Below are 23102 nucleotides of genomic sequence, written 5' to 3'. Positions count from 1 at the left end.
CAGGACCCCAACCTGAAGCGGGCCGCTGTGGCTGCTAAGCCCCCTGGCCCTCCTTTCTTCCCCCCACTGCCCTGGTACACCCCCAATGTCAGCGCTCGAGGTAGACTTGGAGAGCCCAGGAGGGGAAATCCAGAGCCTCTCCAAGGACCTGATTATTTCCAAAGACTTGTGCTAATTTTCTGATATGATCCTCACATCTCTGTGAGGCACTAAATCCTCATTACTTTTCCTGACCGATGCATTCTAATTAGATCAACACTTAAAAAAAATTCACAATAGCCACAGGATGGCTTTCCATCTCATTAACTCCTCACTTATTATTTTCATGAAAATTACTGATAAAAATGTGCATCTCCATTTGGTGAGGCCTCACAGCCTCCTCAGCTCCTATCTTGCATCTCTCCCGTCACCGGGGCTGCGCAGCGTCACCATGGTAACCCACAATAATAGAAACTAATAAATTACAAACGAGATGCTCGTTGAGCAATTATTGTCCTCTTTTATGCAAGTTTCTTGCTAATTTTGATCATAAGGGAAAGTACAATAAGACTCTGAAGGAATGAGTCTATTTCAAGAGAATATTAGCAAGCAGAAGCCTGGGCGGCTGTTTTTAGATCTGTAATAAAGTGATTTGGTGATTTCAAGCAATGGGAAGAGGAAATAAACTTCTTGCCTCATGTCCCATGCAGTACTCACTGTCAAGTCCCACAGAGATCCCTCTGGGGTGGGTTTAATGTAATACTTGTTGTCAATATGTGCAAGGCGTGGCTGACCTTCTAGAGGCCCCCCCGACCCTTCCCCTGCCTCTACCAACCTGGAGGGATGGATCAAGTGTGTTGGCCCTTAAAGCTTAGAGATAAAAATGGCACCCCCTTTCTTAGGCATTCTTTCCAGCACTTACTAATCTTAGAAAGCTTATCCTTTCCCCCAAGCCCGACTGTCTCATGAGGATAGGCTACTCTAAACCTCCAGGGGCCTTCCACGTGTCTGTCCTAGACTCGGGAGCTCACTGGGAAAGGAAGAAAGTGGTGAGCTATGGCTTACGTAGATGTCAGTGAGTTTGATGAAAAGGTGGTCACCAGGCAGCTTTCTTAGCTCGTAGGTTTGGGGGAAATATTCTGCCCTGGAGGGAAAACTCCATTCTCACCTACAACACATAGCTGCCATTTCCACATCCCCGGTCCCCAGGATGAAGGTGGCAGGTGACTCTTGGGAGGGGGGTAACTTGAAGTGACATTTACAGTGGCCCTGAACCTTAGGAAGACAGAGGAGTCAGGGTAGGACAAGCAACTAGAAAACGATCTGGGAGAAGCAGTTGCATGAGAAACTGTCTTCATTTATTAGGTGGGCGGGATTCAGGGAAGGACCACTTTCCCCAAACTGTCCTTCTCAAGAACATGGAGAGCTTAGCAAGCCCTCTTGAGAAGTGCATGAGGCTAGGAGGTTGGAGTCCATCGCGGGCTCTGCTCCTGCCTCACCTCCAGGAAAGCTTTCCATCTCAACACTTAGGCACATTTCTTAGGATATCTCGGGCCAGGAAGCCAGGAATCACTTTGGTCATCTTCTAAGGAATATTAATGCCTTGGCACGGTGCGTTCTGGTACTGCCGATGAGAAGGAGTGGATCAGAGGAGGGCCCTTATGCTGAAAGGATCCAGTGAGCCTGCTCCACTTTCCTAGGCCACCAGGGGACCTTCAGACATTTCTACACCTGGCTTAGGAGCTAGGACCCAGCCCTGTGTGTTACCTGTGAGTGAAGGTTTATGGAGGGCTGGTTGGGGGAGTAGGGTCCCCCGAGGTCATTCCTGAGCAGGTTATCACTGTGCATCTTGGTTTTGAGGCAGGTGATGTAGCGGTTACAAAAGTCCTTGCAGAGTTCATTGACTTTCTCCAATTCCAGCAGGTGAATTCTCAGGACCTGGATTGCCTTCACCATCTGGGGAGAAAAGGGGAGAAGTGAGCCCAGGTGTTCAGATGACACTCCCCGTGCTGCCTTGACCTCCAGAGCCCTGAGCACACCAGGGGGGAGAAGCCCATCCCCTGCCCCAGGTATACGCTTTCTCATCCACTCGATTTAAATTCCAGTTACGGCTGTCTGCTGATTGTTTGCATGCTTTGAGCCCACTGTTAACACAATCTTTCTTGAGTAATGGTATTCTGAGGACCACAGAGATGAAAGCCAGGTCTCTAGCACCGGCCCTGCCACGTGTCATCTGTGTGACCTTGGGCAATTGCTCTGCACCTTGTTGTCTGAAAGATGGGGATAAGTGTGCCCTCCCTAACAACTGTCTAGGTTGGTTGAAAGGATTCACAAGTGGAAAAGTGAAGTGCTGAACAGGCACGAGGAAGATGGAGATCAGAATTTCTTGTGAGTGCCCGAAGAAGTCAAGGACTGTCTATTCTTGCACATGGACTCTGAGTGCCTCATGTAATACAGGTCACCTTGCAGATGCCCCCATTGATACTTGTTGACTGACTGAATCATCCAGCATGACTTAGCTGGGCTCTGGAACACCTTGCTGTCCGTGGTGGTTACTCTTGTGCCCTTTGGATTGTTGTATGTGTGCCTGTTGCCTCTTCAAATGGACATTCCCAACCTTCCCTGGCAAGGAGCTGTTTCTCAACTGGAGCTTTCTCTTTATCATTGTTATTATTATGCAAAGAAAAATGCTGCGGGAGGTTTGGAAAAGATGACAAAAAACTGTGCTTGATCCAATCACCCTAAAAAAAACGATTTTTTTTTTTGTCTTTTCACCGTGTGCAATTTTGTTTCCTGTTTTTTTTCCTTGGTATACCAAATGTATTTTTCATTTTTTAAAGATTTTTTTTTTCAACGTTTATTTATTTTGGGGACAGAGAGAGACAGAGCATGAACGGGGGAGGGGCAGAGGGAGAGGGAGACACAGAATCGGAAACAGGCTCCAGGCTCCGAGCCATCAGCCCAGAGCCTGACGCGGGGCTCGAACTCACGGACCGCGAGATCGTGACCTGGCTGAAGTCGGACGCTTAACCGACTGCGCCACCCAGGTGCCCCGTATTTTTCATTTAAAAAAAAAAATGTTTATTTATTAATTTTTGATAGAGAGAGAGAGAGAAAGTGCATGTGCACAGGTGGGGAAGGGACAGAGAGAGAGAGAGGCAGAGAGAGAATCCCAAGCAGGCTCAGAGCTGTCGGTGCAGAGCCCCACGTGGGACTCGAGCTTACAAACCGTGAGATCATGACCTGAGCCGAAGTCAGATGCTGAACTGACTGAGCCACCCAGGTGTTCCCAGATGTATTTTTCTAAGCACTGGAACTGTTTTCTCCATTGTCCCTTCCAGGCTGTGAGCTTCTAGAAGGGAGAGATGGTGTCTAATTTGCTTACCACGTTATCCTGGCACCAACACTATGGGTACTGAGTAAATATTTGTTGAATGGGTAAAGATAATTGAGTAAATATATTTTTAATTGTTGCATATTTTTTCCCACGTGTGCCATCCTTAAGCAATCTCTGATTTTTGGGCATTCAGGCTACTTCCAATTCTTCAATTTTACAAAAAACGTTCCAGTGACTGTTTTCCAAGTTACAGCTTTTATTCATGTGTCTGCATTATTTCCTTAGGGTGAGTTCCCAGAAATGACAGGAAAAAAGCTATGGGCATTTTTTTGGCTCATGATAACTATTGCCAAATTGCTTTTCCAAAAAGCATTGCTCAACTGATGTTGGAGCAATCGGATATCCACAAGCAAAAAGGTGAACCTTGATTGAAATCTAACATCTTCTATAAAAGTTAGCTCAAATGGATCAAAGACCTAAATGTAAGATATAAAACTATAAGCTTTTAGAACAAGAATGCAGAAGAAAATCATCAGGACCTAAGCGTGGGCAAAGAGGTCTTAGGTTTGACAATACCAGCTTGACCCAGAAAAGGAAAAATTGATAAATTAGGACCCACACAAATGAAAAGTGTTTGCCCTTCAGAAGACCCTGTGAAGGAGATGATGAAGAGGCAAACTATAGATTGGAAGAAAATACTTGCAAACCATGTATCTGACAAAGGGCTTATTTCTAGAATATATAAAGAGCTCTCAGCAGTAAACAGTAACATAGCAAGCAACCCAATTAGAACAGGGACAAAAGACAACATGAGACATTTCACTGAGGAGGATATACAGATGGCAAATAGGCACATGCAAAGATATTCAAAGTCATTAGCTACCAGGGAAATGCAAATTAAAACCACAATGAGATATCACTGTACACCTATCAGAATGGTTAAAATAAATAATGGTGACAACACCAGATGCTGGCAAAGAAGTGGACACTGGATCACTCATACATTACCGGGGGACATGAAAAATGGTAAAACATTTTTCTGGAAATGTTTATTTCTCTGGAAAACAGTATAACAGTTTTGTTTGTTTGTTTTTATAAAACTACATATATGCTTACCATATACCCAGCAATTGCACTCTTGGGCCCTTATCCCAGAGAAATAAAATATGTGTTCACACAAAAACCAGTCAAAGCAGACTTATTTCTAACAGCCCCAAACTAGAAACAACCAAAATATATTTCAATAGGCGAATGGATAAAGACACTGTGGTACATCCATGTCATAGAATACTAGTTAGCAACAAAAAAGAACAAACTTGAGACACTCAACAACTTGATGGATTTCAAAGAAATTATGCTGAGAAAGAAAAGCCAATCTCAAGGGGCGCCTGGGTGGCTCAGTCGGTTAAGTGTCTGACTTTGGCTCAGGTCACGATCTCACGGTCCGTGAGTTTGAGCCCCGCGTCAGGCTCTGTGCTGACAGCTCAAAGCCTGGAGCCTGCTTCGGATTCTGTGTCTCCCTCTCTCTCTGACCCTCCCCTGTTCATGCTCTGTCTCTCTCTGTCTCAAAAATAAATAAACATTAAAAAAATTTTTAAAGAAAAGCCAATCTCAAAAGGTTACACAGTGTATGATGCCATGAATCTAACATTCTTGAAATGACAAAATTGTGGAGATGGAGAACAGATGGGTGGTGGCCAGGGGGAGCAGAAGGGGGCGGGAGGGAGAAGGGAAGAACTATTCTGTACTTCGACTATCAGCATTTACATGAATCTATATATGTGAGAAAATGGCACAAAACTAAACACACACACCGAAGTACATGTAAAATGGTGCAATTTGAATAAGATTGGTGGGTTGTATCGTTGTCAGTTTCCTGGTTGTCAAACTGTACTAACAGTTATGCAAGAAGGGAATCAGAACTTCTTTGTATTAGTTCTTAGGACTGCATGTGAATTGACAATGACAACAAAATAAAAAATGAAAAGGGGGTGGGCCTTGCTGCCTTTTGAGACCCATTGATGTCGACATAAGCAGTATACAGGGAGTCCCTGTTTAATTCTACCCTTCTAGCTATTGGCTAACATCTCAGTGCTTAGGAAACAAGCAGAGAATCTCTCCAGGAATTTTGACAGTCAGGTGTGAGTAGAGCTGTGTGGCTGGACATCAGTGCCACACTCCTGTCTGAGCTTCGCTGGCATTTCTAGTGGAGTACTACTGAGTAGTCTCTGGGTTAGCTTTTGCATGGCCTGATGGGCTGGAACTGTGCTCAACTAATTAAGGGCTCTCAGAGTACTGAATTAGACTAATTGTCACTCAAAGACAGAAACCAACAGTTTTGTGTCTTCACACAGGGCTCAATCCTAGGGTCTTACCCTAAAGGAGTGCTCCCTCTGTGGGGCTGAGACCAAAAGAGACTGTGCTCTCCCAGGCAAAGAAAAGAATCATGACTTTAGAATGGATTATTTGGTACTGAATGAACATCTTCTTTAAGTTTCCTACTTGACTTTGGCCATGGATCCCTTGGTTTATGTCTTTCAGAGTAATTAGCACCACATAAAGCATTTAATAAATGCCCTTGACTCGTTGATTGATTGATAACAATACCCGAACATTTCTTATTCTTACTATGTCTCAGGCACTGTGTTAAACCTATCACATGACTTATCTTATTTATACCACAGAATCACCTCTGCAAATAGGCACCATGATTGCCCACATTTTACAGTTGAAGAAAATAAAGCCCAGAGGTATTTTTACTGTTTTAAAGTCACACGGCTGGTAAGTGATAACACTAGGATATGAAGCTGGGTGACCTATGTTGCTTCACCCTCAAGATGGGCTCTTGGGATTTGTGTAGATGGAGAAAAGCAGTTTGAAGGGTGCATGGTCTGGGGGGAAAGTGGCTCAGTGATGGGAAGTATGAGGTTCCAGGAAGACCAAATAGTGTTGGGGACATTAAACGTTTGGATTTCCAGAACTCTCCCTGGTAATGTTCCCTTATTCAGCTGCTCTGGCTTCTCGTCTCTCATTCCTGGCCTAGTGCACAGGGGTCAAAATACCTACTGATGTAGGTGTCTGCCTCCTCCTCCATAAAAAGAGAGGGTTGGGCTCTCAGGTGCTTTCCATTTTCTGATTCCCTGAACATGACCAGGACTTGTGCCCTCAATTCACTGATGGGGCTGGAAGGGACCCCAGGAGATGACCTGGGCTGGTGTCTAGGTGAGTGGATGGTCCAAACTCTAGGATACATGGCTGCCTCCTCTCTTCTGAGGCTCTCCCAGTCAGAACCCTTGCTTCAGACCATCTCTATTTTCGTTCAGTCTGCTGATTGAGAAGTTCTCCCTTACATTTACCAAAATCTCTCCTGCCTGAATATAAAGAGCTTACTCAGCCTTTTGCAGGCATTAAGAATACCTACGTAGTGCCTCTGTCAATACACCTCCCTTAATTTAATGTTATCCATTCAACACAAATATTGAGTCTCACTATATGCCATACACAGAACAAGGCATCAGACTTGAATAACTTGTCCAACTAGCTTTGTCTTCTCGAGACAAAATCATCCTAATTCTTTAAACCTTTCTTCTTTTTTTCCTTCCTTCCTTCCTTCCTTCCTTCCTTCCTTCCTTCCTTCCTTTCTTCTTCCTTCCTTCCTCCTTCTCTCCTTCCATTTTATCTTTCCTTCTGTCTCTGAGCTTTCATTTACTGGACCTGTCTTCATTTTTAATCAAGATTTCACTTCTTTATTTTTAAATATACATATACACATTCACATCACAGTAAGGTACACATATCTATTCATTCATTTAAAAAAACATAGCCAATAAATACTTACTATTAAAAAAGAATCAGAAAGTACAAGTAAGACAAACTATAACGTAAAATCTATGCAGAAAGCTTTTGTTTCAATGAAATACACACACAGTGAGCTTACACCAGATCCGGTGCACGGTGGCCAAAAGTGGACCTACCTTTGGGTCTAACAAAGCACAGTTGAAGGATTACTTTTTCATGGGATAATGGGCTTGGTTTAAAGATTTAAGAAGGTAGAGTAAATCATAATGGTATTCTGAGGCATGAATATGTAGGACCTATTCAATACTAGAGAACAAGATGGGCCATACCATTAGTGGGGGTGACTGTGTGGCAGAACAGATAGCCTGTGGGGGCTGTTGCCAAACAGCCTGAATCCAGGCCTACTGTTTACAAATTGGATGTTACGGGCCAGTTCCATGACTTCTGTGGGCCTCAACGTCCTCATTTGTAAAATGGGGATAATGATCATCCCTAGCTCATAAGATCTGATGAGGGGTAAAGGAGATAATGATGTGAAAATATCTTATAAGCCACAGGGAACCAAAGGCATATCATTTTTTAACCTCTTTTAATGATTTCTAATATGCTGGTGGCTTTTCTATTGCCATTCCATATTCAGCTGGTGGAAACAGAATCATTCCTAGTGTTTTGCCTCTGTATTTATGTTTAGCAAATCATTCTCTATCCTATGTGTTTGCAATTTTGGGTTTTTGCTTCTAAATCAGAATAAAACTCTGATTTATTAAACTATTTTTCTAAGTGATCAATGTCATATAAAAAGTTATTTCAAATCTTCTAGAGCAATAACAATTCCATTTAATTTAATATCATCATCAAATGTGATGAATGTGTTCTCAATCTTCCCCCCCCCCCCAAGTCTTGCTTCACCTCCAGCTTCTCTCTCTCTTTTTGCTCTTTCAAAATAAAGAAACAGCCCTTTTCTTCTGAGAAGTACCCATCAAAAAAAGAAAAAGCAAAACAAGATGCCATCTTGCATTTTAGTCTCATACCGCTGCACGTGAGCCCAACCAGTCCCGGGAGAGTACCCGGGACTGGAGCTTCTGGCTGGCTGTGAAGACGCATGGTGTGATGTCCCAAATCTACTATTTCCTGCCTGCCTATTTTGGACAAGTGGTTTAACTTTATCTGTAAAACTTAGGATTGTAACCCCTACACTGTAGAGTGGGTGGGAAAGTCGAATAAAACAATGTATGTAAATGCTCTGGGTGCATAGTGGCTATTTGATAAATGTCTATCCCTTACGCTAACCCCCTCCCCCACCCCGCTATCACCAAGTTCCTTTCTGAAAAGTGGCCTCTCTTGTAGGATCGTGGCCCCCTCACTTGATAGTCATAAATCCTTGCCTTCCAAAACATTTATATACATACCACTTTATGATTTGCAAAATGCTTTTCTCATCATCATCTCACTGGAGTCTTCTAACCATGGGGATACACAGGTGATACGCTCGGGTAGCCAGAATTCCACGCGGCAGTTAGGGAGGTATCCATTCCCTGGGGGACAGGTTCTTTTCACCCTCTCCTCCTTCGGCAAGTCAGGAAGCTGGAACTACTCTCCCTCACTTACAGACAAAAGGGTTTATAAACTTGCATTCCTTAAAGTGCTCAGATATTTCCTGCGGGTCTTTAGGGCAGCCAAAGCTAAATTCTAATCAGGAGTTGTTCTCGACCAGACCGGCTGGATCTGAGCAGTTGGAAGTGCAGCGTCACTGGAACAAGGAGCAGGATGTGGAAGAAAAGGTGAAGACTGGAGGTGCGAGAACTGCCAGACGATTAGGGGATAAAACGAACGGCTATGGAAGCCATCGTGCATGACCAGCTAAATCACGTTTTAGTCAATAAGGCGACACTTCTCTGATGTCCTCAGAATGTGGAGAAGCAAGTGGTTCGGGGGAAAGAGGTGGGCTTTGGGAATTAGACCCACTTGGTGCAAATCCCAGCTCGGCTGTGGGACCCTTACTCCTTGATTTTCTCCTCTGTACAGTGGGGATGTCAATAACTACCTCATGGGGGCTATTACGAGAACTGAATAGAGAAGGGTGGTCAAGAACAATGGGGTTTGGAGGCTGAGTCTCTGGGGTCTTTCACCCACTGAGAAATTCTGGACAACTTACTTAATCTCCAGACTTTACTTTCCTCATTTTTCCTGTAAGATGGGATAATAATAGCAACTCCCCCAGAGTTGTACTGAGGATTAAATGAGATGCATCTAGAAAGAACTAAAAACAAGAGCTGGTGCATCCAGAGCACTAGAGAAAGAGTAGCTAGAAGTCAGCATGACGGGTAAGAGTGTGGGCGCTGGAGTTCGAGACCTGTGCAGTATCTGACTCGGGCCTCTGCCTTGGACTAGCTGTGTGATCTTGAACTAAGTGATGCCACCTTGTGTCTCAGTCTCCTCGTCTTTAAATGGGGATAATAATAATACTTGTAACCTACCTCGTGGGTTTGAAAACAGGATTAAATAAGATAATATCTGTAAGGTGTTTAGAATGGCACCTGGCACCTGGTAAGTGCTCTATAAATGTTAATCATGACTAGCTTTGATTATCCTTATTTGCTTTCCCTTTCCTGGTGTTGGTAAGATTTTTCTGTCCCTATGTAGGGACCGTGGGACCGAAGCCTGAAGTGAATGACTCTGAACGGGGCTGCCTGAGGTCTCTGTGGGCCCAGACTTCTGGCCTGGTTCCTTCCTGTGTCTCCTTATTCACAGCCTCCGGCCTCTGGCCCTGCCTCTTTAGAGTGGGCCCAGGAGTCTGGGGGGCCCCATTTTGGAGCTGGCTTTGCGGTCAGGCAGCCATAATCTGTCCCTCGAGCCACACCAGAGTCTCATTAAAACGTGCCCCATAAATGTTAAAAAATTTACACATAAAAAAATTCCATGCATGAAACTGAAACCGTACGTTTTACAGCCTCGGTTTGAAATCTTGCATAATATATAAAACCTCGGGACTGCACTGGGGGCCCGTAAATCAGATTTTATAAAACAAAAAGCTTTTACCTTTCAAAGGGGTTTGGGGAACTTGCAAATTTTATAAACTTTACCAACTGCCAGTCAGAGGCTGCTGGGTCCAAACGGGGGATCAGTGGGCCCGGTAAGAAATGGGTCTGGTGAGCGCTGGTTGGGTGTGCGGACTGGGGTGGAGAGTATCCAGAGGGAGGGAGCTCTGGATGGTTGGGGGACAGGGGGCAGTGTGCCAGCTTAGCCACCCATGGCACTGAAATAGGGAGGTAGAGAGGGTCAGAGAGTGGGGCACCAGGGGATGGGGAGGCGGGGTGGGCAGGTGGGGATCTGGAGAAGCTGGTGGCGTTTATAAATGAGGGCATTACTAGAAGAGAGGTGGTGACCCTGGAAGGAGCAGGGTATTGGGAGCCAGCAGACCTAGGGTCTGGTCCTAATGAGTTATTTCCCTTCTCTGGACTTCAGTGTCCCCATCTGTAAAATGGGTAGTGGGATGGGCTGAACCAGCTTCTCGCCATGGTTTTCTCCCTAGCTGTTTGTGAATCTAAGTTTCCCTTCTGGCAGCATTGTGCTATGGGAGCAGCTGGCTCAGCAGGGGAGGGAAGTTCCCTCTGAAGCCTTCTATCTGGGAACCTCTCTGATCTTTGGGCAGCTCTGGGAGCTCTGGGAGAGCTCAGTCAGCCGTTCCCATGGGAACCTGTCTGGGAGACTACTGGGAGCAGGGGAAGGGACCAGTCAGCACTGTGATTTGCATGGAGGATGGGTGGCTGGAGGTGGGAGGATTGATGTCCAAATGGCGGGTCTGGCAAGACTGGGGCCGACGGGCTCTCTGGGCTTGGGAGAAAGCAGGATCAGAGCGTGGCTTGAGGGTTCAGGGTGGGCCAAAGTTTGGGGGGGACCCATGTCCTCCTGACAATCCCATTTGTGAAAGTCAATATTCAAGGGCAAAGGAAAGCCGCCCTGACACACACATATATAAAAAATAAATCTCTCAATTATCTCAGCTCATTTGCTTGGGGTCTCTCATTTTATGTCCCTGCTCCGCTGCGCAGTATATCTGTCCGGATAAAGAGTTACAGTCCGTTGGGCTACGTGTACAGGGTTGTAAAAAATACAGATGCCAAATTAACTGGCTGTGGCACTCAGCAGCTGATTGAGCTGATAATGACGCGATCTGACCTTTTTCTAATTTCTAATTATGTGCATCTCGGCTGTGCTGGCTACATGATTCTTGTTCTAATGATGGCTCCTGTGGTTGGCCTCTTCAGCTGCCCCCTCCCGACACAGAACTACAAATGGGGTGGCAAAGGGTCCTGCTTGACCCCCCCAAATAAAGTTGCAGGGGCCCAGCCACACGGTCTCTTTGATGGCCAGGAGGAGAGTTTGGGAAGGTGGATCGCCTCACCCAAGGGATACTGCATTTGAGATTAACCTTCTGGATGCCATGCATTTTTAAAGGACATTTAGTTCCACATGCCATCTTGTTAATTTTTTGTTACAGTCACATGAGACAGGTGTATTAGATCTACAGACGAGAAAACCGAGCCTCAAAGGAGTTACGTCATTAAAGTCACACAGAGGGTAAGCAGTGAAGCCAGGCTCAGGCCCTCTGTCTCTAAGTGCTCCTTCAACCCTCTCTATTTATCTATGTATGTATGTATGTATGTATGTATGTATGTATGTATGTATGTATGTATTTATTTTATTATTGTTATTTTGTTTTTACTTTATTTTTTAATTAATTAATTTACTTTTATTATTTACTTATTTTTGAGAGAGAGAGAGAGAGGGTGTGAGTGAGCGAGGGGCAGAGAGAGAGGGATAGAGAGAATCCCACCCAGGCTCTGCACTGTCAGCACAAAGCCTGAAGAGGGGCTCGAACTCACAAACCATGAGATCGTGACCTCAGCCAAAGTCAGATGCTTAACCCACTGAGCCACCCAGGTGCCCCCAACCCTCTCTCTTTAAACAAGTGACCGGTCAGCCAGTCATTGACTGTGGCTAGCACATCTAGGTAAATCAGGCCCATGTGGGTGGGTGCGATATCTGAGGACGGTTCCACCAACTGCCCCACTCCCAGCCCAGTCACCCAGGACAGACGACCAGGCAACACCAGAGATCTGGGGCCACTGGGGCAGCTGCTGCTACATCTACATCCTTAGGTCAGGCGTGCATGTAGCAGACACTTAACCAAGTTTTGCTGGGTTGAACCAAGAAATTGGATTCTTTGAGTGAACAAAACCCAGAGAGACCTAGGCAGTGTTAGCAAGGGGAGAGCACAGAGCTGGCCCCTTTTCGGTATTTTCCAGGTTATACTGGAACAGGAGGCTGTCCTCAGTGTGTCTTTGGTAGCTCGCCTGGCAGGCAGTGGTGGGTAAGGTACGTGAGGTTCGTTGCCCCAGGACTCCTGCTTCTTAAAAAGGTTTCCATTCTTTTATATTACTTGGTCTGATTTTAGGTATTTTCTACCAACTTAGGCCTCAGCTTCTTTTTGTGTCATGTGACAGGAGGGGGTCCTGGCCCCCCAGGCACAGTCTAGCTCCCACAGAAAGAGCCGCCTCCTCTCCTGGCTGCCTGGCTGCTGTGGGTCTAAGTTCCAAGGACCTGCTTCATAGCTGCAGTTCTGAGATGGTAATCAGCTGAGCTGCAGGGTAGGGCCAGACCAGCCTGGAAGGAACCGGACAGGCAGTGGGCTGGGCTCCCGGGAAGTATGGCTGCTCAATCCCAGCCAGGGAAGAGGGAAGGCCAGGGATGAGCAGAGTGGTACCTACACTAGCACTTCTGATGCCAGGTAAGCGCTTACTCTCTGGCACGTGCTCTCTCTCTAAACGCCAGCCCTGCTCTGACACTTCACGAATTTCCAGGCCAGGGTGGGCTCTCTCCTGGCAGCTCTTCTGGACTCCGTAAAATATCACGTTCAACTCTTGAGAGAAGCAGTGGGGTGGGTAATTCACAGCATAGAATGATACGTAAGTCACTTAAATCTGTTCTGTAGGTGCTCTGAGTGTGTGTGTGTGTGTGTGTGTTTGGGACCAGGTATCAGCTAAACTCTGGACCCAAGAGGTCAGCACTATAATCACTCAATTTACGGAGGAGAGTTTTGCCCAGTTTCCAAATTCACCATGCATGATGTGGGTAATCCACCCACAGAAAAATCAAGAATTATGGTTAATAATTAATAATTCCATGGTGACTGTATATCGTGATGACTGGACAGAGCAGTTTCTCTCTCTCTCTCTCTCTCTCTCTCTCTCTCTCTCTCTCTCTGTGTCTCTCTCTCTCCCTGCAGGATTCCCAGGGGAGAAGAGAATTTCAGATGTCACCTATAGTAGTGGTTATCAAATATTGTTGATTGCAGTTTCCTGGGAAGCTTCAAAATGTAGATTCACAGGCCCCTACCAAACTTACTGAATCACAGTGCCCAGGTGGTGGGGCCCAGGAATGTGTATTAAAAAAAAAACCCTGTAGTGATGATCTGGATGATAAACTGGGTTTACGAGCCTGGTCTGTGTCCCTCAGATGGACAGGACATCTGCTGGCCTTCTCAACATGACTGTGTCTCCAGCTCTTTTTCTCTGTTGATGTGTTTGAATATGCCTGTCGCCCTCATCCTCCACACTGTAGCACACCAGCCATCAACTCGTCTGGGGGCAGCCCAAGGCAGATTCACTAACATGCTGGGACTCCAGTCCTCAGAGCAGCTACCCCAGACCTTCTGGCTCCCATGCCTCTCCTTCCCTCCTGTCCATGCTGCAAGGAGTGCTGGGTAGTGGGATGTTGGTGCCGCAGTGAGCAGAGAAGAAAAGGCCGCTGGCAGCAAGACCCGGGCATGCAAATCTTGGTTCAAGGAACCAGAAACGGTTCTCAGCTGCTAGATGGGGGCATCTAGTGCCTGCCCCAGAGTGGGCACCCCAAATTTTCTGTGGGATGGATGAAGGAATAAAAGGACCATTTCTAGGGCATTTAGAGGGGTCAGAGGGTAGGAAGACCCTAGCCAGGGTGGGGGTCGGAGGGTCTTTACCAGATTGTCCAGTTCTGGGTCATCGCTGAAGAAGGCTTTGTGCTCCTGCTCCTGCTGGTGGACAAAGTTCTCGATGTCCACATCAAAGCTGGCGGAGGTGATGCACTCAGAGCCCTGGGTGGCCTGCTCACATTTCTCAAACAGCAGCGTCAGGAGCGGGAAAAGAGGGTGCCTGCGGGGACATCAAGAACTCACACATGCGCACACGCAGAGACCCGCTGCTGGCTGGGCTCAGAAGCCACCAGGGCCCCTTTCCCACATTCCCCTCACTCCTTCTCCCAAGGTCCTACTTCTTAAGAACATCCCGAGTCCCCACGCCAGCCTGGATGACAGCACTTCATACCCTGGCACGGAAGGATCCAGTCTCCTCGTTGCTGGGGCCTTAGAGGGCTCCGTTCCTCCCCACTGGGTGCCTAACGCTTCTCTTTGGTCAGATAAGCTGCATGGATATTTGGTGAGAGATGATGGGTATAACTTATTTCAAAGAAATAAGTGTCCATTTCTGGGTCAGGGTCAACCCGGGACGGAGATGTAGGAAGTATCCAGAAGAGTCCTGGGTATGAGCGGTAGTGCTTGGTCACAGACCCATTCGTGGCTGTCTGGAGCCAGCTGAGGGCCACAGATGTGCACACCTGTGTGTCTGCAAGTGTATGCAGGGGGATATGTGTGAGCTGGAATATTCGTCCCACACGTGGTGGGCGGGTATCTCCACCTGTCCAGAGTCTGCTGACTGACTCAGTTTAGATCAGACACCCCAGTTACATGTATAACATCTCCCTGCACCTTTCTATCGTCGTACACTAAGCACAACCGTGATTCGATGATTATCTGCATCACTGTTTTCTTCCAAGATTGCCCCTGTCATAACAATCATTGTATCCTTAGGACCTTGCCCCACATGCTCATAGCAGGCACTTACTAAATATTTGGTGACTGATGACGAATCGGCAAATGAAGACAGTGTGAGTGTGAGTATGGGGTGTGTGGGCATCGTTCTGTGATGTATTATGTAAGCTGAAGTGCCTACCTGACTGGCTCTAAGGGTCTTAGCTTAGACATCACCAACTCTGGGAAGCTTCCTTCACTGCCCCTGCCCCTGACCTACGCTGATGGCTCTCTGAGCTGTTTGTTTTATTATCTGCCTTCCTCACCAGACTTCGAGCTATATGAGGGAGGAACCAAGCCCACCTTATTCATCACTGGGTGTCCCGAGTCTAGAAGAGGTATGTGGATCCCAATACATACTTGTTGCATATTGTATGTGTGTGTGCCATTTGTACTTATAAGTGCATATCGTTCTTGTTTCCCTGCAGCATGTGTGAACAATCAGGTCTTAGCATCCCGGCAAGCGTGCATGTGTTTGCACAGATTGTTGACCCTGGAGCCTGCAGCCTCATTCCCTTCCACTATGATTCCAAAGAAAGCATCTGTCCATCCCTCTCTGGGCTCTCCTCAGTCCCTTGGGACCACACAATCTAGCTCTTTTCTTTTTGATTAAGCCCTGCTTGCTGGGAGAGGAGGAAGTATGTATGTTGAGCTTGGCTCCCAGGCCTCTGCCAACAGGGATATTCTAGTCAGTGTTGTCTGATAGAACTTTCTGCACTGATGGGAATGGTCTAGAATCTCTTCTGTCCAATATGGTAGCCACTAATGACTGAAGCCAACAGACACTTGAAATATGACTGTGGTGCTTGCAACACTGAATTTTAAATTTATTTAACTTTAGCAATTTTAATGTAACTAGTCGCATGTGGCTAGTGGCTACCATACTGGAGAACACAGTAAGTCTTGAAAAGGAAAAAAGATCATGCTTTTTTCCTTCCAGTACACTATGAACACACCAAGAGAAAGACTGAATATCCAGCCTATACAGTGTTTGTATGTAGATGGGGGAACCCCTCACAGCCCGTATTGGGATTCAATAATTCTGGGCAAAAAGACAGAAGGTGCTTAGTTCCATCTACACTCATACCTACACCTACTAGTCATTCTACTCAGGCTCAGGGGCAGTGGGGGGATGAGGAGACATAAATTCCTGCCTCCTATGAGCTGCTTGGCATGGCCGCCTGTCTCTAGACACCATCTCCCGACCCTTGTTTTGGGAGCTGATGCGTAAACATCTGGATCCCCAGAGTGCAGCCTAGGTTACAGTTTGGAGAGGAAAAAAGGGTCAATATCTAAGGATGGTGCATCTGCAGTCCCCAATTGCTAGAAGATCTATTCAGCTCCAGCAGGAAGCCGGTAGGGAAAACAATGGGTTCGCTTACCCATCTGGCTGAAGACAAAGAGAAAACCAGGTGAAGGGGTTAAACTCCAGTGTAAGTCTTCATTTGCAGCCACTAATACCGCAGCATATTATAGTCTAATCTAACCTGATCCCAGTTTAATGCAAGATTCTCCTGGCCCTGAGTGGAATACCAAAGAAAGCCTCAGTGGCTGTAATTTAAGCAGAGCCCTGCAGTGGTTTAGCTGAGGGACATGAAAGGCAAATTCTAGACGGTGTTATGAATTATTGCGCCTTATGAACCTTCCTACTCTCAACAGATGCCTGCTGCCATTTAAACAGCCACTAGATCAATTAGGAATGAAAGGCACAAATCGACTCTGTACAAGGGCACTAAATTACCAGGAACTAATAATCCGCAGCATCGTGCCAGGTGCTGGGGGCGCAGCCCCCGCCCCAACCCCGCAGCAGCCGCCGGTCACTGCACATTCCTTTCTCACGGGTTGCAGGGAGGGTGGGCAGCTGCTGAATGGAGAGGGGATGGTCTCTGTGTGTGCGTGCATGTGCATGCGTGTGCACCAGGGCTCAATGTAGGCTGTCAATGAGAGCGAGTGTGAGTGTTGTGTAAGTGTTCCATCCCGTGTGTTTTTATGGTGTGTGCCCATACAGTGCGTCTATGCAGAATGTGTGCACATATGGGTTGTGTGTATGAAAGTGGGGTTCAGATTTTGCGTGCTGTGAGTACAGTGTGCACATGCCCCATGTTGTATGCAGTGTGTGTGCACACGTTCTGTTATCTGTATGCGGTATGTGCGAGGGGATTGTGTGTTCTGTGTACACAGCATGGATGCCATGAGGGGTGGGGAGGAGGGAATCTGCCAGTGATGGTCTCCCAGCACTAGAGTTCGGGTAGGTGGGGAGAGTAGTGTTCTTCGCCACTGTCCTTGCCCCTGCAGGGCAGAGAGTAGTCTGGGAAGGCCTCTCTGAGGAGGTGACATTTAAGTTAAGCTTCAAATGATGGGGAGGCAGTCATGCAAAGATCTGAGGGAGGGCCATTCCAAGCAGGAAAAAAAGCAAAACACTAAAGATAGGAATGAGCCTGGCACATTTCTAGAACAAAATCCAGATGAGTGTGTGTGGAGCAAGGTAGGCAGGATGGGAATAGAGGGAGATGAGGTTGAAGAGGTAAGCAGGTGTGGTGGAGGCACTGTCACACACGCGGGGAACAATGTGCATCTTCTATGCGGAGCCACAGCAGGGGCCCTTTTTATAAATTTCTCACTTCCGGGTGTCAGATCTCCCCAGAGTGTGTGTGTGTGTGTGTGTGTGTGTGTGTGTGTGTGTGTAATGTTTTCTGTGGCTTTTGCTATCTCTCGGAAGGAAACATACTTTCTGTCGCCACCTCCCCTCAACCCCCCATTCAACCAGGGGCCCCTGGAGCACAGAACAGACCTCATGGGTACTGGGATGGCCACCTCTCTCCAGCCCCTCCCTGCCTGGGCCACACTACCAGCTCCCAAATCACACTTCTTATATACCTACCCTCCCCAGGCTCCTGCTTCTGCTCACTCTGATCCCTGGATCCCTGAGCCCAGGGGCTCAGATGGCACCTGAGCTTGCCCACAGCTTTTCTGTGACTGATAGCCAGCGTCAGTGGGCTGCCTGTAGCTCCCATGCTCTATCTGCCTGGATCCCTCGATAAACCCAGACTGCTACCTGTTACCTGCTATCTCAAGTGTGGGGATAGGTGAGATGCTGTGCACCACCTCCTGAGAAACCAGCTGTTTCCCGGTGACCCAGCTGGGTTCCGTGGCTGCAGTCATGCCATGGGCTCCTCTAAGGCTGTTCCCAGCCCGGTTCCCGGCCCCTTTCCCAGTTGTCCAGACTATGCGCTAACCTATACTTCTAAGCTTCCCTCCAACATCACCCTAGAAGGCTGGAGATGAGGCCGGAAGTCTTCCAATAGAGTCTGTTCCAATAGCCCTTGCTGCAGGCTTGGAGTGGGGTGGGGTGGGCAGGGACCATGGGAGCCGGGGATCTTAGCCACCGGGGAGATGAATGGTCCTGTCTGAACCGGGCAAGGGATGGGAAGAAGGATTTCCAGTTAGGTGTGGGATTTGCTTCTTTATTCTTGGCCCTCCCTGAACTTCCATTTGTCCAACTACAATGGGTTTTAAGGAGTTCCTCTTCATGCTGTCCAGATCTGTTCCATTGTAGATCAATACCCTTCAGAGGCTAGAAGTAAGAATGTGGAAACCCAGTCCCCAGTGCCCAGATGATGATGAACAAGATATGAAAGATGGTCATTAGACTTTATTTCCAAAGAGTGGAGGACATTTGACCTCCATAAGAGCTCACCTTCTCCCTCCCAGATCTTTCTCCGCTCTTCTCTCCGTCGCCTCCTGTCTGACCGCCCCCTCCACCCCAATCTCTCTTAAGCCGTTCAAAATTTGGAGGAAATAAATCTCACTGCACTAATTCAGTGAGAGTTTGAGCCTCGTCAGTGCAGAACAAATAAAAGGAGTGAACTGGCATGACATTTTACTGCAGAAGAGAGGTCGTTTCCAGCCACTAATAAAAAGGATTTGACACAGACTAATAAAGAGAAATGAATTTCTCTAATGGCCTAATTTAGCACATTCAGCACTGTGCCTCTGCCTGGGTGCTGGGGGGCGGGGGGAGCCGTGAGTGCCGACGGAGCCAGGAGCAGGGGAGATGCATGGCGAGGAGAGGGGAAGAAGAGATGATCTCAAATAACATTTTATTATTTCTTTTCTCTTTTCTGAGTCCTTACCCCCACCCCCAACCTCATCACCTCTCCTCAGGAGCATCTGAACCAAAATCAAGCTCAAGATATGCAGTTTCTGTTAACGATCCAAAGAAATAAAGAACCCCTCTCCACAGACTTGCAGTCTTGTGCTAGCTTAAGAAGGTGATTAAACCGGATGTGTTGATTTCTACAGGGGTTTAAGCCATCGTTTGGTTTAATTACTTCTGACATTTCTGCCTTCGTGTTTTTTACATCACCCATTTGCTGGCCTGCAATGCCCAGTTTGGGCTGCCCCCCGGAGACCAGATTGAAGACAAGGCAGGATTTTGGCTGAAGCCCTTTGGCAGTGGTGAACATCACCCTCTCTCTAGCCGCAGAGAGGCTGAGCCACCCCTCGCTCAAGCCCAGGTTTTTCTTCAGGGCAAGGCAATCCCCCTAACCTGCCCCTCTCCCAGGTGAGGCTTCTGAGAGCCTCAACATAGCCCATCTTATTCTTCTCTACCTCAGGACAGATCTTCTATTCTATTCTATTCTATTCTATTCTATTCTATTCTATTCTATTCTATTCTATTCCATTCCATTCCATTCCATTCCATTCCATTCCATTCCATTCCATTCCTTTCCTTTCCTTTCCTTTCCTTTCCTTTCCTTTCCTTTCTTTCTCTTCCTTCCCTCCTTCCTTCCTTTCTCTCCCTCCCTCCCTCCCTCCTTTTCTTTCTTTCTTTCTTTCTTTCTTTCTTTCTTTCTTTCTTTCTTAGATTTATTTATTTTTGAGAGAGAGAGAACGCGCCAGTGGGGAAGGGGCAGAGAGAGAGGGGGACAGAAAATCCGAAGCGGGCTCTGCACTAACAGCAGTGAGCCCAATGCAGGGCTCGAACTCATGAACTCTGAGATCATGAACTGAAGTTGAAGTTGGATGCTCAATCCACGGGGCCACCCAGGCGCCCCAGGACAGATATTCATAACATAAACTGTCCTGATAGGTTTCCCTAACACTTCTAAAGGCCTCCAGGGATGGAGACCACCACTTCCTTGGTAATTCGCATACTTGTACTTAACTTCAAGTTCCCCTATAAGGCTGAAGCTTGTTAAAAGGATTCAAGAAAAGACAGTTGGACCCTTTTCTGTTTCTCTTCCTTCCCCTCCTTGGACAACCTAGGTTTTAGGAAAACAAACAAACAAACACAACTTTTTAACATTTCTTTCTGCTTAGAGGACCAGAAATACAGAAGCAGAGGCAGGAAAAAGTTAGAAGGAATGTAAAAATATAGAGCTTCAGGGAAAGTAACATGCAAAGAACACAAGAGAAAGAGACAGAGAATAGATATGTAGATGGAAACAGAGCACTGCAGACTGGGGGGGAAAGGGGGCGAGGATGGTCACACGCAGGGAGGCACGTTAGTGTTGAGTTCTCTTTCTGGGTGATAAACCTTGTGATTCACAGTCATGCCACTCTGTCACTTCTGAGCCTCTCAGCCATCCCTTCCCTTGTGACCTTGGCCAGGACTGCAGACCTCAATTATGGGTCCAGCCAAGTGTGTGGCAGCCTGCCTGGCTATCCACCTCCTCTCCCTGTCACTGACCTTGGAGCCCCTAGGCCTGTCCTGCACCTCACCTCACAGTCCAGACTCATTCAGCTAGGGGGAAGATGGTCAGAGGAGGCTCAATGTTGGCTCTCACCCCCCTCCCCGAGCCCTGGCTACGTCTTCCAATGGGAACAGAGGTCAGAGCCTCCAAGGCCTGGGTGGGATGAGGGATGGACGGTTCAGAGGATGGAATGATTGTCAGGAGAGCAAAATTTCTGGTGGAGATTTTCAGTGATGAGCCAGTGGGACAAGAGGCCTGGTCAGGGTCTGACTGCTGCAGAGGATATTAGTCTACTGGCCAGTGAGGTGGGGTAAGGTGGGAACAGCAGTGACCAGGCTGACTCTCCAGCTATCCCACCTAGTCTCCACCCATAAACACAGGGCAGGTCTTGAATTACCAAAGACTCGACCCCCTGGAAAGTCCACCCGGGCACTGGCATTTTGATCCTTTATTCCTAGTGCCCTAGGTCAGAGGTCACAAGAATCACAGAATCATAGACAATACCCTGGAGTCACTTTCCAGGACAGCCCCCTGTCTTTTTCTTGGGCATCTATTCAGAGCAGAAGCCCATTACAAGTATTCGTGTTGTTTCGCTCTAGTGAAATTTCTCTCGGAGGCTAATGAAATAAAGTTCACGTCCTCAGATGAACGTTCCAGGTACATCAGGGTGTGGCCTCAGACTTCTGTATTTTTTCTCAACAGACTGAGCAGAGAATGTGCTGTTGGACAGACAGCAGGTGCACTCTGGCCCCCTTGTCTTTTCACTCACCGCCTTCACAGACTCAGGGAAACTGGACTTCTAGCACTAGCCTTTGTTCCTGCTGTTCCCATCACCTCAACTGGGTTCCTGGGTCTCTGCCTGTCCTTCTAATAATCTTCAGAATGCATCTCAAGATACCACCCACTGTGCCACGGCTTCCTGGCGGGTCTCGCCAGTGAGAAAAACCATTGCTTCCTCTGAACCATCCTGGGAAATGTTTTGGGGTTTGTATCTTGACCTCACTCACACTCTAGGGTGAGAAGCTCCGTGGTGTGAGATAAGCACAGATTTCAGAGTGGGACGGTGGGTGTGCCTTTGGGGGCAAGTTACTGAATTTTTCTGAACCCCAGTTTCCTCCTTTATAAAACAGGGATAGCATCACCTACCACGCAGGTTATGGTAAGGATTAAATGAAGAAACACGTAGAGCGTCTGGCACTTAGTAAGCTATCAATTAATGCTTGTTCCACTTCCCTGGAAAGGTGTGTGGGCACCTTTTTTATTCAGAGCAACATTGACACCATCGGCTCCAATAAATTTCTATTCCCATATCCACTGACTCATTTGGCAGGGAAAACAAGCCCACGTGCCAATTCAAATAGGCACAGAAAGAGGAGGAGGAGAGGCAACGTACAATTTATCAGAACTCAGAACCTCTTCTTTTTTTTTTTTAACCAAAAAAGCACTGCCAGTAAGAATTTATTTTTATTTCCCTTATGACACTCATTAAATTCTACTAACTATAGTTGTTTGTGCACAGATCTGTCTTCCTCACTATGTGGTGAACTGCTCTGGTCCACGAACTCATCTGATCTCTTTTTGAATTCCCAAGGGTCATGCACAGTGCCTGGCACACAACAGAGGATCAATAAATATCTGGTGAATTAATGAGTGGGAACAGAGGAACTATGGGAAGGAAGGTTCTAAGACACAATCCTAAGGTTCTTTTGGGCTCAGAATCCATCTCTATAGCAAGACTCAGATGAAACGTTGCCATCTGGCAGCTTCTAGCTACAATGGCTACGAAAGGACCTGCCTTCCTTGGGCTCTGCTGGGTGTGTGTGGGGTGGGGGCTGGCGGGGTCCTGGAGGGAGGGGGGTTAGTGTGAAGGAAGAGCTCACCCAGCCCTCCATTTCTCCTCCCCTCGAAGGCACCAGATGGAGAGAGCAGAGTGGGGTGGGGGAGAACGAGCCAGCAGCTCCTGGTTGGATATATTTTTACTTCAGGTGTGACGTTGAAACCATGCGGGTGTATTTTTAGTCCTGCCTAGTGGGTGGTGTGTTCGCCTGGGTTGCCTTGGAGAGGACTTCTTCTTGTTGCTAAATTGGAATCGCATCTGCTAGGGCTCCTGGGCTCCAACAGGCTCTCCTCCCCCAGGTGGGCGGATAGGTCCATTCTTGGCAAGGGTGGGGCCCAGGTCAGGCCACAGTCGGCTACGTCCCCATCCCTTCGTGACACCACCTCCCACACCCCTGCCTTCTGGCACATTAAAAATAAAAATAATAATAATAACAAATGTGAAATCTCAACAAAGGCTAGTCTGCAAGGGCAGGAATACAAACCACCTAAAAGTTGAGATCTGTGGGGATCCCATGTTCAACCCTTTCGTTTTACGGAGAGGTGACTC

General features: G+C 47.2%; 1 protein-coding gene across 7 annotated transcripts in view; it reads right to left on the bottom strand.

Moving 5' to 3' along the window:
* The window catches only part of PKNOX2 (PBX/knotted 1 homeobox 2), a 282991-nt gene that overhangs the window by 32359 nt on the left and 227530 nt on the right, over nucleotides 1–23102 (bottom strand). For all 7 annotated transcript variants that reach the window (XM_043579737.1, XM_043579736.1, XM_043579735.1 and 4 more), the window contains 2 exons: nucleotides 14136–14307; nucleotides 1747–1935 (listed from right to left, as the gene is read on the bottom strand). In XM_043579737.1, coding sequence (XP_043435672.1) covers nucleotides 1747–1935; nucleotides 14136–14307 — 361 coding nt within the window. The remainder of the gene's footprint in view (nucleotides 1–1746; nucleotides 1936–14135; nucleotides 14308–23102) is intronic.

Source organism: Prionailurus bengalensis, chromosome D1 (assembly GCF_016509475.1).
Source record: "Prionailurus bengalensis isolate Pbe53 chromosome D1, Fcat_Pben_1.1_paternal_pri, whole genome shotgun sequence".
In the NCBI taxonomy this organism is placed as follows: Eukaryota; Metazoa; Chordata; class Mammalia; order Carnivora; family Felidae; genus Prionailurus; species Prionailurus bengalensis.
Note: the sequence above shows the minus strand (reverse complement) of the source record. Positions and strands in the feature narration are given on the sequence as shown.